The sequence below is a fragment of the Notolepis coatsorum genome, assembly GCF_963971535.1.
Source record: "Notolepis coatsorum genome assembly, chromosome: 1".
Classification (NCBI taxonomy): Eukaryota; Metazoa; Chordata; class Actinopteri; order Aulopiformes; family Paralepididae; genus Notolepis; species Notolepis coatsorum.
In genome coordinates this window covers 90,355,971-90,369,064 of record NC_140165.1, presented here as the reverse complement: position 1 = coordinate 90,369,064, position 13,094 = coordinate 90,355,971, and the positions used below count along the sequence as shown (strand labels likewise).

Sequence of the window (13,094 nt, the reverse complement as noted above, 5' to 3'; positions counted from 1 at the left end):
ATGCACACACACAGACACATGCAGACACACACAGACGTCCGTGCACAGACACAGACGCATACAGAGATGCAGCTGTTTGCTAGACCATGTTCCATGTTGTGCGTCAACATTTCTGTTATTTCTGCTCTGTTGCAGGTTAAGTGGTACAAGGAGCTAATGCATCTCAGCAACACTGTAAGTCACTCCATCTTCAATCTCATTCTACTACTTAATGAGTTAAAGTCCCAATCCTGAATTGTCTTTGACCATGTACATGTGGGGTGTATTCACATACATTCTTGTAGAGTTTGATCTGTCGATAGAAACTGCCTTTTGAAGATTCTTTAACCTATTGTAAATCAGAATAGAGGTCTGTTTTATTCTAGTGTTTACAGACATTATCAATGTAAAGAAACCTTTTACAGACTCAAAATACAGCAAATACAGTTTGCCAAAGATCTTAAGGTTATGGGAAGCCAATGTGACATTAGTCCAGACATCATCCCAATCAAACTCTGGGTCCAATTCTGGGATGTCCTCTCGCCAAACTATATCTAATGGTTTTTGTATGTGGATTTGAGTAAGAGTGTAACCCCTTGAGTTTGTTCTGTCTCCGATGAGTTTAAAAGAGGGGTGTGGATGCAGCGGTTGAGCTCACGGAACCCCTATTTAGGGACATCTATGGATCTCGGGGAATGTATTCCCAGTGTCATACATATTGTGTCTGTTACTATGCTTGGGTAAATTATAATGAACCAAAGGAGAATATCAATTATTATAATGTTTATTTTTTTGTCTTCATCTTTGACGGTGAATAACACCATGCCAACATTGACCAGACGTGAAAAATAGCCACTGAGCTCATTCAACACCTTCTTGAGATCAAGTCTACTAAGAATCTAAGCAAATGAATAAAGGGCAGATGATTTACAGTTTTTTTTGTAGATACAGTACAGCATTTTGCCATCCAGACACATGCTATTGGCAAGCTATAACACTGAAGAAGGAATATGTAATTCCGAAACATGTTTGTTTCAGGCTGCCATTAAATTTTGAACCTGAGAGTGCTGGTCTGGCTTCACTGCTTCTTTTATATGCCATCCAGACACATGCAATTTGAAATATGAATATAGAATATCAGGCCTATAAATGACCTTATTATGGTCAAGTTATACATCTATGGATCGGGCCAAATCTCCTCTTTCCAATGGAAGAGTTAAATCTAGATTTAGTACCACCAGGCGCCTGTTACAGGGCAGCAAAGAATGTGAATGAAATCTACTGTAAATACAGTTACTTTTGTATAATGTCCATAGCTCTGCCATTTTTCACCAGATTGCGACATGGTTTTTTTCTAGACGTTCACAGAAAGGTAAAGAAACAATATACGTTGTACCGTAATTCCTCTATTAGTAACCCCGGCTTGTATTTGTTTCAACTGTAGCGGATACCAGGCTTGTATTAGGAGGAGGCATGTATAAGAGAGAGGCCTATATTTCAAATTTTCAAACAGATCATAATGAATAAATCAACATTTTGTGTCAGTTTGAACCCAGTAAAATGTACTGGGTTCCTTTATTGAAACCAAGCAAGTACTGTATGAAATACGGTAGTAAACAGTGCAATTACAGGTGGTCAAAAAAAGTAAAATAAAGTAAAATAGTGCAATCACAATACTGGTATAATAATAATAATAATTAATAATAATAATAATAATAATAATAATAATAATAATAATAATAATAATAATAATAATAATAATAATAATAATAACTTCATTTTATACAATTCTGAGGTAGGCTTACTCTCTTGGTAAACATTAACACCATACCATTATATGGTATTTACTGCACAGCCAGGCCAGCATATAACAACAATAACTCTAACATGAAACCCGGCTTGTATTAGGAGGCCGGCTTATAATTGCTTAGCTCAACAGCGCACCCGGTCATTAATAGAGACCCGGTTTTTAATTGAATACCGGTTACTATTAGAGGAATTACGGTATTTTATGGCAATAACGTTCAGGTTTGTTTGACCCGTGAGATATAATCACGAATTTGATGCAAATTTGCAATGCATTTGGGTCATCCTTTTGTGTTAAATGGCTGCATAAAACAAGCATTTGTTGACTCATGTTGATAAGAGTATTAAAACTTGAAAAAGATCAGTTTAAGGTAGATTTAGAACCGATAAGTAATATGCGATTAATTTGCGATTAATCGCAAGTTAACTATGGACAATCATGCGATTAATCAGATTAAATATTTTAAACGATTGACAGCCTTAATAATAATTGATGATGATAGTAGTATGTGGACATAGTAGGGCTGTCCCCGACTAAGGATTTGGATGGTCGACTATGATTGGCCAACATTTGCCGTTAGTCGACTATTGGTCGACAAATATTTAAAATAAAAAAAAAAGTATATTTTTTAAATGTATCATTCCATTTGGGCTGTGGGGGGTGCTTAATGTCTGAAGCAGTCGACTGAAGGCTTCTTGTCCTCTGCAAAAGCATGCAATTGGTCCACTGATGGATACATCTTGATATTTGTCTAGTCTAGTGTGTTCATTAGATGGGTGAAATCCTCTTTCAGTGCCTCTGTGCCTGTTTTCGTAGGCAGTTAGCCTCTGGTATGCGTGCCATTAGCGTTAGCCACGCTTCTAGGCCTCTTTTCTTTTGGAAAGAATGATTAAAAAAATATTTATACATTTAAATTATTATAATTTTTTTATATATTTGACTAAGAGGTTGACCAGTCGACTACGGCTCCTTTCGACCGATTAATCGACTAATAGGGGTCAGCCCTAGGACATAGTAATAATAGTATTATTTATAATAATAATGATAATAATTGTTACCTTTTATTCTAGGTATGTTTCAATGTAAATCTCCTGCAAACTTTGCTGATCGTGGACCTGAGGAAGTGGAGTTTTGACACTTGCAGACAACTCTTGAAAATTGTGAACGTCAGGCCTTGCAAGAACTACCTGCCGCTCGCTGACAGGGTGCAGACACACACATACACACACATACATACATACATACATACATACATAAACAGACACACCCTGACTCACTCAAGTTGTGGCGTTAATTGATTCAGTGTTGGGTACTGTAAATATGTATTCCACACGTTTTCCGACTCGGCGATCACTTGGGTCTCTTCAGATGCCTCGGTCTAATCTAATGGGGTGCAGTTACACAGGGAGAGACGATAGGGGGCGGTATTTTCCCAATGGAGCTATATAGCGTTGCTGGCATTCAACTGGCGGCATGAACTAACGACAACGCGTGGCAGTAGCTAGCATTAGCTGCACCATTTTGTAGCTGACATTGGCTCAAATATTTGGTAGCTAATGTTCGCGCTAATGCTAACTAACAACAAAAGAGGATGTGTTGGATGCTTTGCATTGTGGGGCAGATTAGGAGGACTAAATTACATCAAACATACAGCCATACTTAATGCAGTCCCCTATAGTTTAAGAGAAAGCTAAGATGGAGCTGTGCAAGCTAACTCGTGTGTTATGAGGACACAATAACTGAAATAGAGTTTAGACTGACATGTGAGTGAGTAGATAATTGCAGAGGTTTCATTTTAAAATGAACTCTTACTTTAACACATCCACCGCCATCTACGCTTTAAAAATGTTATTGCCCGCCATGCTTTGAGCGCCAGACCTCGCTGTACAGCGTTATTGAGATCAATATTTCATTTTTTCGCCATGGCATTCATAATTCATATATACACCCGCGACGCTCCAGCTCGACCCTATAGGTGAAGGCAATGACTGCTCAATACCGCCGCCTGGTGGATGGTCGGGCGAGTTACACTGGTAAACAGGATATGGCTGCTGTGCGTAGATTAAATTTCATCCGGCCGTCAGATATTGTTGCATAACTCCCGACAGAGACAATGTACATAATGGATCGCTTTATAAACTTAATAATCGATATGATTTCGGCGTTTATTGCGACATACAAACCGGAAATGGACCTAAGCGATCGACGTCGTATGCTTGGGATCTTTCACCACCAGTCTCTTTGACGCACGGTAAGAGGACACTAACGTTATTTTCAGCCCAATTGTACATTTCTTTATTTATTTACAAACCATCTGATCAATAAATCAACCCATACTACATAAAGCATTTACTGACGATCACGGAATTATAAACGACCCCCCCCCTTTCCTCCACGCTTGATGAATCATAACTATACCGATCATGTACATTTGAATTTTTTAATATAGCGTGTCTAGGGAAGAAACGGCAATCGATAATCTATATATGCGTTTAGGCCTATAACTCACGTTCTAGGAATTACTGCAGAAAACGATAAAAACATACTTATATTCTAGACGGTATTTTTGTAAGAATGTATGAATTAAAAAGTATAATGTTCCCACATCCTGAACGATAGATAATCGATGTTGAATGGGCTATAGTAATGTCGATATAGCAATAAAATTTAAAAAGTTATAGCCCTGCAAAGAAGGTAAACATCTCCATAGGCTTACAGTGGTGGCAGACTAGGTATATTGATGGGTATAACTAGGGATGCACCGAAATTTCGGCCGAAAGAGTTTTTTCACGAAAAATATATCACCGAAACAGAAAGAACCTGTAACCTAACGCGTGTTGTTGTGATGATGTCATCAAAACGCGGATTCAGTCATTACATGCGCGCTGTGAGCTCTTCAGTCCTGCGTGATACTCCTCTTGGGACTCTGGTGTCGCGCTGTTTCTATGTAAACTCTGCGCGCAACGAGTCCAATAAATGCGTCTTTAACATTGTTTATCCTTATTTACTATCTGCCCGTCGCGGTTAATCACTGAGTGATCTAATATGCATATTATTCAGAGCGAGAGGGGGAGGGATTGTGTTTCTCACATTGACGCTGTCTGTCGCGTGTCTACTGTGCCAAAGTCAAGAGAGCGCATTCATCTGGGGACTAGAAAGGTGCGCTCAGTAGAGCACAGATGTCCGTCTCTCTCTCTCTCTCTCTCTCTCTCTCTCTCTCTCTCTCTGATTGATTGAAAACTTTATTAACGGATTGCAGAATGGGTACAATACAGTACAGCTCAATACACACAATTGTTAAGGGGATGCAGACCAGAGAAAAACTTTCGTCTTGTTTACATCAGGGTCCCCCATTTTCAATTCATCAGGACATATATGACATACATGACATACAGATAGACAGTACTGCTACATCTATACATTATATTGTATGTGATACAAAAATACCCATAATAGTGATTATTTATTATTTAAGTTAAGTTTTGCCATAATCATATATTTTTCCATAATCAGGTAGCTGAACAACATTGGTAAAAAAAAATCTATTCTATGAATCATTTTCGGCCTTTCGGCATTCGGTTTTCGGCCAACTGTTTTCTATTTTCGGTATCGGTTTCGGCCAAGAATTTCCCATTTGGTGCATCCCTAGGTATAACCAATGGCAGGGAATGTGTTAAGTAGAATACATGGCCACTATTGATTTACTTGCTTCATGGATGTTGCTTTTAATTTTTTTTGAAAAAAGCTAAATAAATAATAATACTTAAGGTAAATGTTTCATTCCATTTCAGGTCTACTTTGAGATGAACGATGTTTCTGAGGCTCGTAATATGATTAGGTGGTCTGGTTTGGCTCCCCGCTTCACCTCAGATGTGAAGAGGCTCGTTGGTGTGAGCAGGTTGGTGTGTGTGCGTGTCTCTGTCTCTCTCTCTGTCTATAATACCGTTCTGTGTCTTGTCTATATACCTTTCTGTCTGTGTCTGTATGTTACAAAGGGTCAGATTAAACCGAATATATATATTTATTGCCTGAGATCCCATGTATAATATTTGTATATCGTTTGATATCCCTTGTATATTCTTTGTACATATATACGGAATATCCCTTTACCTGGTAGCAGGACAGACCATAATATTCGTTCTCCTATTGGAAGCGATCCCCCGGCGCCACTGCCTTACCCCCTAGAGCTGACTTCAAAGGTACCGACGAGATATGTCTGTACATGCCCAGCTTCTGCCCATGAATACGGCTGGCGAAATACGAATGGTACTATTTGTTCACAGCGCATATATATATGGCGCAAGTAAAGTAGAACTTTCCTTAGCCTCTTAGTCTCTTAGTCCCTGTCTCGTTCGGTTCCAGTTATCCAAGCAACGTCTCACCCACTACGCAACGTGGGCAGAGCAGGGCTCGCATTGCCCCAAGATAGAGTCTCGTGTTATCCTAATACATTTGTTCAATGTATCGTTCGCTATTTATTAGTAAACCTTCATTACGAGTCAAAGACCACGTGGAGTGAGTAATTGTGCGTCTACATAGAGCACTTATTGCCCGTGCTAATAGTATAGTAACGTCAAGTTCAACCGTGCTTTACCGCACACCGGAGGATACCTACAGCGCACCACGGAGGATCTACACCCCGCCAGCAGTGCCACTTTCCGGCAAGGAGTATTATTCTTCATTCTTCACCAAGCTGCTGGAAGCAGAGAACCGTCTACACCCACTGCTGTGGGATCTACGTGCCCGTGGGGACATCACTCAAGCCCGTCTTTGTCGTACCAGAGGCACCACGGCTTTCACCTGCACGGCGCGCATCCTGGGACCAGGCTGCTTTTCCCCGCTGACTCAGGGAGTAAAACACCGTCTCCAGGTGCCTTGCTACAGCTCCGTGGACCATTGACATTCATAGAGCTTTGCCCCCCTCTGCTGGCTTACAACCGGTAGTACCCCCTTTCCCAGAGTACCATAGAGATCATCCTTAATATTCATTATTGATTTGCCTGCACATTCTATTTGCCTTATAAGCGCATCTAAAGTGACAAAGTAATGTAATCTAATATTCTTTATGTAATAAATATTGTAAACGAGTATTTTGTGTGGAAAACCGTGTTATTGTGGAAGTGTTCTAATCTAATATACTTGTGTACAGTATTGGCCAGTAGTACATAGACGGTAGTGATTTAATGATATCAATACTTGATTAATACAGTCAGGGAATTGTACCCCTCAGTTACACTGTATATACCTGTCTGTCTGTCTATATACCTGTCTGTCTGTGTCCGTCTATAAACCTGTCTATATATCTGTCTGCCTATATACCTTTCTGTCTGTCTATATACATTTACTGTATGTCTGTCTATATACATTTCTGTCTGTATATATATCTGTCTGCCTATATACCTTTCTGTCTGTCTATATTATGTCTGTCTGCCTATAATTGTGACCAGGCACAGATAATAGGGTATTCTTAAGCAATCTTAAATAATTATCTTTACATTATATGGAAGTACAGGTTCTTTCCTTCAAAATGTTTGTTATTACTTGTACAAATCGGGCAGATACTTTTCAATCTATGTCTTAAGATGATGACACAATAGCCCGCTACAGAGCTTCAAAGGGGCTGTTGGCTGTTCTCTTAACCCTTTCAGTGCCACGGACGACATATCTCGTTTTATTAGCCCCCCCACTGAGTGCCGCCGACGACAAATATCGTTTTATTGTTTTATTAGCGATCTGAAATCATATTTCATCAACCGAGTCTCCCGTTGGTACACCAGCTCCTACAGGAGCTCAGAATGGAAAAAAGCGCCCCCTGTCGTCTATCCCTGTGTAACAGTCACTTAGACTGACCTGGGATCTGTAGATATGTAGAGGCGGAGCCAGCTGGTTCCTTGTGCTGGCAAGAAGTCTGATCAACATGGAAGTCATCGCGGGACGGGAATCAGCCTGGAATATATATTCACAGCAGCCAATACTCAATCAATAAGCGTGATCGATATTTGGAATGGCGATCAGGAATTTGAATGATCTTTTTGGAGAACATCTGATCTGAGGTAAGGAATCTATTTTACCAGTCTTGGGATAATCAGAGTTGTATTCGCTGAGATCTCAGCGTTTGCCCTATGTGTCTGTGTGTGCGCGATCGCTGATGAGGAAATAAGAGAATCGATTTTTCAGCTTGCGTCCATAGCGTGCATACCGTAATTCCTCTAATAGTGACCCGGGCTTGTATTTGCTTAAACTGTAGCGGGTACCAGGCTTTTATTAGGAGGAGGCATGTATAAGAAAGAGGCCTATATTTAAAATTTTCAAACGGATCATAATGAATAAATCAACATTTTCTGTCAGTTTGAACCCAGTAAAATGTACTGGGTTCATTTATTGAAACCAAGTACTGTATGAAATAGTAAACAGTGCTATTACAGGTGGTCACTGGTCATTTCAACGTTTTCAAAGTGAAATCAAGTAACTTTACCTTAGCAGCTCAGTATGCAGCTCAGTATATTAGTAACCCGGCTTGTATTAGGCTTATAATTGCTTAGCTCAAGAGTGCACCCGGCCATTAATAGAGACCCGGTTTGTAATTGAATACCGGTCACTATTAGAGGAATTACGGTACGTACACATATGTGCCCAGGTATGGACTTCAGGGTCATGTTGAGGGATCTTCATTTTTTTTTTTTTTTTTTTTTTATTATACATATTATGAAAGTACAGATTCATACCTTCAAAATAAGCCATCACTTGAACATTTTGGTGGGATACTTTGCAAGCTACTTCCTATGATTCATGGTGATATCACAAAACGTATTCAGAGATAATAGCCTTCAAGAGACGAGCAGGCTATTCGGTGACAATAGTGAAACAACTACAACACTACCCAGAATTCATTGTAATCCATGGCCCCCCTCTCTCTAGGGCAATTAACACCTGGCAGCTTTCCAGGCTGAGGCCCTTTGTTATTACAATGAGTCTGGTGACTGCAAACACAACACCCAGAGGAAAAAGGAAAAGTCATGATAGTTTATTAAAAAATTAGTGTGGTAGTGAAAGGTTAACCTTCTGTAGTGTGGTAGTGAAAGGTTAACCTTCAGTAGTGTGGTAGTGAAAGGGTTAACCTTCTGTAGTGTGGTAGTGAAAGGGTTAACCTTCTGTAGTGTGGTAGTGAAAGGTTAACCTTCTGTAGTGTGGTAGTGAAAGGGTTAACCTTCTGTAGTGTGGTAGTGAAAGGTTAACCTTCTGTAGTGTGGTAGTGAAAGGTTAACCTTCTGTAGTGTGGTAGTGAAAGGGTTAACCTTCTGTAGTGTGGTAGTGAAAGGTTAACCTTCTGTAGTGTTGTAGTGAAAGAGTTAACCTTCTGTAGTGTGGTAGTGAAAGGGTTAACCTTCTGTAGTGTGGTAGTGAAAGGTTAACCTTCTGTAGTGTGGTAGTGAAAGGTTAACCTTCCGTAGTATGGTAGTGAAAGGTTAACCTTCAGTAGTGTGGTAGTGAAAGGGTTAACCTTCTGTAGTGTGGTAATGAAAGGTTAACCTTCTGTAGTGTGGTAGTGAAAGGATTAACAGTAATAGCATAATCTATGCTTTTTTCATCGAGAAAAAACAGATAAATAGTTTTTTTTACCATATTTCTACACATTTCCGCTGCCACATTACAAATGATGAAATCTCGACGAAATACCTCTGAATAAGAATTAAAAAAAAAAATTAAAGATTCAATGACTAATTCGGCCAGAAACGGCTTTGAGGCGAAGCGTTACTAACCGACCGACCGACCGACCGACCGACCGACCGACCGACCGACCGACCGACCGACCGACCGACCGACCGACCGACCGACCGACCGACCGACCGACCGACCGACCGACCGACCGACCGACCGACCGTTAATGACAAGGCTCCCTCTCTTCCTTTCTCTCCCTCTCGGTGATGAGAGTCCTCGGCAGCTTGTGGTTTTTTTTTCCCTTCTTTCAATCTCCCGTTTGCGGGTGTGTGGCGCGCGGCCGGCAGGTACCCCCCCCCCCCAAGTGCCCCCTCTCTCTCCATCTCTCTCTCCCTCCCGAGCGCACGGGCCCCACTCCGCCTCGCAGTTGAGGAAGTGGCTTCCTCCACTCGCTGTCTATGTAGAATGGGGGCTGGCATTAGCTCCAACCACAGAGCCAATCGCATCACCCAGCGGCCGTATGACGTATATCAGCCGTTCAAATCAAAATGGCCTGATTTACTGGAGGAGGAAAGGGGCTGAGCTGAATCAAAGCAATCCGCCAATATGGTATTTAGACACTAAAACACATTGATACGAACTCCTATTACTATAATACAATGCTAGAGACTGAAAAATGACATTTATAGTACATGTCACCTTTAAGTCTTATGTAGTACAGGTCCAAAGTTTCGCTAGTAACATTTACTCTATTTACGCTGTGTAAAATACGGTGAAACTGTACCACACACAAACATATAAAATAATATTAAGTCAACAACTTACCCATAAAGAAAGCAGAACGTTGCATGACAGACAACGGTGTCGTGAAATCTGTATGTGTGACCCGCCACAGTCGGACCCGCCATACGGCGCAAGGGGAGATTCTTCAGAATCGCCTTAAACGTTGCGTGATTCAGAAATGGATTGAAATAGAGATATTGGCATTTTTGAGTGCTTTGAAATGTTCTCTATCTGTTTCCTTATTTGCAATACTTAATACGACTTGTAAATGTGTTAAAATTATTGTTAACTTATCCCGCTGTATAAGTTCCCTCGCTGTTTAACCTCTTACCACGCAACTCTTACCGTATACTCTTGAGGACGATTTGCCCACCGGCGTGACACGCCATTTTGGCGACCTCTAGGGTGTGCACAATTTTTATACAATATATATATCGAATTAAAGCCCTATTTGTTGCCTGTCGATTGCTGTCTCAGGCGGCAAAATCCGTTCAGCGGTTCTCGAGTTACATGCCGATATGTGAGGCGTGCGCCGAAGTACACTGCAGACCTTTTATTTTTTCAAATACCACTCCCGACTCCCGAGCCTCTACCTCCGTCAATCATTTGGCGATCTCGAATATTATTCGACAGGTTTGTAACGAATGAGTGTGGCTTCCCAATGGTACCCCACGTGGGAATGAGCGAATCAGGGATCTAGGTGAAAAGTCACGAGCGCAAACAGGAAGAGACATTTCCGTGGAATACATTGGAGTCCATGAGGAAATCGTTTTCTTTTTTTTGTATTTTATTTTTTATTATTTTTTAAACAAACATATAAACAAACATGACAACACACGATAATATATACAAGCATTAATTGTCAGGGCACATCCAATGAGATCACATTTTAGTTAGTTGTCTTATATAAGATATACCCCTAATACCTGTTGTCTAAAACAACCTACACACATATGCTCAGCTCGAACCCCCCCCTCTCGGACCCCACCTTGAGAAGTACCTCCACTATCCCTCGCACCTAACCAGACACTACCATTATAAGCTAGCTTTTATTCTCTCCACCACTTCTAACCACATTGACATTTTGGATTCATTGAGACCCAGAATTCTTGCTGTAGATATTTCATGGTAAATTACATCGAGATATGTAAGAAACCAAACTTTACGGCACATTTTTTCCGGTTGAAACCAGCGTGATGCGATCAGCTTTTTGGCTACTGTGATACCCGATAAAACCAATCTCTTTAGCTGTGGATTCACTGCAAACTCAAAAACATCATTCAATAGTAATACCGAGGGGTGTACAGGTATATTCCAAGATACATGTTTTGATATTTGTTGGGTCACATCTTTCCAGAATGCCTTAACTGGTGAGCAGTCCCAATACATGTGCATAAATGTCCCTTCGTCCCCATTTGTACATTGGGTGCATTTGGAATCTTGTTTAAGCCCCATTCGGCACAGTCTTATAGGAGTCAAGTATGTCCTGTGAATATAGTTAAGATTGATTTGTTGATGATCCGGGTTCCTTGATGTAAGTCGGACATTTGCCCAGGCTCCTTGCCAATCAAAGTCATTTTCCAGGTCTGGTATATCCCTCCTCCAGACAGAGTCAAGTTGGAGGGTTTCATACGAGGACGTTAGTAATTGATGATAAAATTCTGAAACAAAACCTCTCTATGTCTCTCTTGCGTAGAAGAATTTGTGGTATCTGTGGTGTTCAATTGGTCTGTCTAATGGAACACCGTGAGAGTTCAAACATAGCTCTAACTGTTTGTGAAAAAGCCATGTGGACTTGGTGAGATAAAAATTTTTGCGTATTTCTTTATCACTACAAAAACCCTGTTTGTTAAAAACATCCCCTAATGAGTGTATGCCTTGCTCTTCCCATATAGGGAATCTTATAGGTCGTTTTCCAATTAAGAGTGCATTGTTATTGAATAAGGGAGTATGATTGTGCCATTTTTGTGGGTTAGGATTTTTTTTTTGTGATTCACGCCATATCCGGATCGCATGAGTAATTATGGGGCCAAATTTTCGTTCACAGTGCTTGATTGGTAGTTTAGTGTAGTTTAGGAAATCGTTTTCTGCAGCCTTTTTTTTCTCACTTTTTACCAAAATCGCTCCTAATCACTAATCTCTGAACAGATCTTTATGAAATTTGGACATGTACTACACAAGACTTCAGCCTATCCAATTTTGTTGGAAATCATACTTCTGGAATACTAACTACTACAGAAAAATGTGAAAAAAGCACTAAAAGTGAATTTATTGTATCAGAAACTTTAGAATGTCATCTTTCAAAAGAGACCAGGCTCATGCATGTGCTATAAGTATAAAGTATAGTATTTTGGTTTGCAAAAAAAGTATGCAGTCCTCAAGTTCAAGTTTAGAAGTGGCCACTTTTGGGGGCGACAGTTAACTCATTGAGCGCCACGCTGTTTTCCTATCTTTACTCAATGGCGCCAGCGTTATTGACAATTTCCGCGATGTTTGCGGACCCAACGTGTGTTCTGTATTATAGCTATGGAGACAATAGTATGGCTCATTTGACAGGCATTGTTTATAGTCCAACACTGACGAACCAGTTCATTTCTACATACTTTAGTTTGTACGCTATTCCATGCTAAACATCGCCCCTAAACCAGTCTTTTTTTCTAGATATGAAGATATGACGTTTATATTAGGGGTGTAACGGTACACAAAAACCACTGTACGGTTTCGAAAATTATCAAATTATCTAAAAACGAGACTGCTCATTTTTGGCGCAGAAAGAGTTAAGAGGTTAAAATCATTGGTAAAAACAAACTTATAAAATATACACTGACTGCTGTTTTGACTGGGTTAGGGTCTTTACTCTTGGCTA

General features: G+C 40.3%; 1 protein-coding gene across 1 annotated transcript in view; it reads left to right on the top strand.

The window, feature by feature from the left end:
* Window positions 1-13,094, top strand: part of LOC311241999 (uncharacterized protein) — a gene marked incomplete at its 5' end in the record, with an annotated part of 190,067 nt that overhangs the window by 75,526 nt on the left and 101,447 nt on the right. Inside the window, 3 exons of the mRNA XM_084330953.1 lie at window positions 136-174; window positions 2,857-2,991; window positions 5,578-5,684. Coding sequence (XP_084187079.1) covers window positions 136-174; window positions 2,857-2,991; window positions 5,578-5,684 — 281 coding nt within the window. The remainder of the gene's footprint in view (window positions 1-135; window positions 175-2,856; window positions 2,992-5,577; window positions 5,685-13,094) is intronic.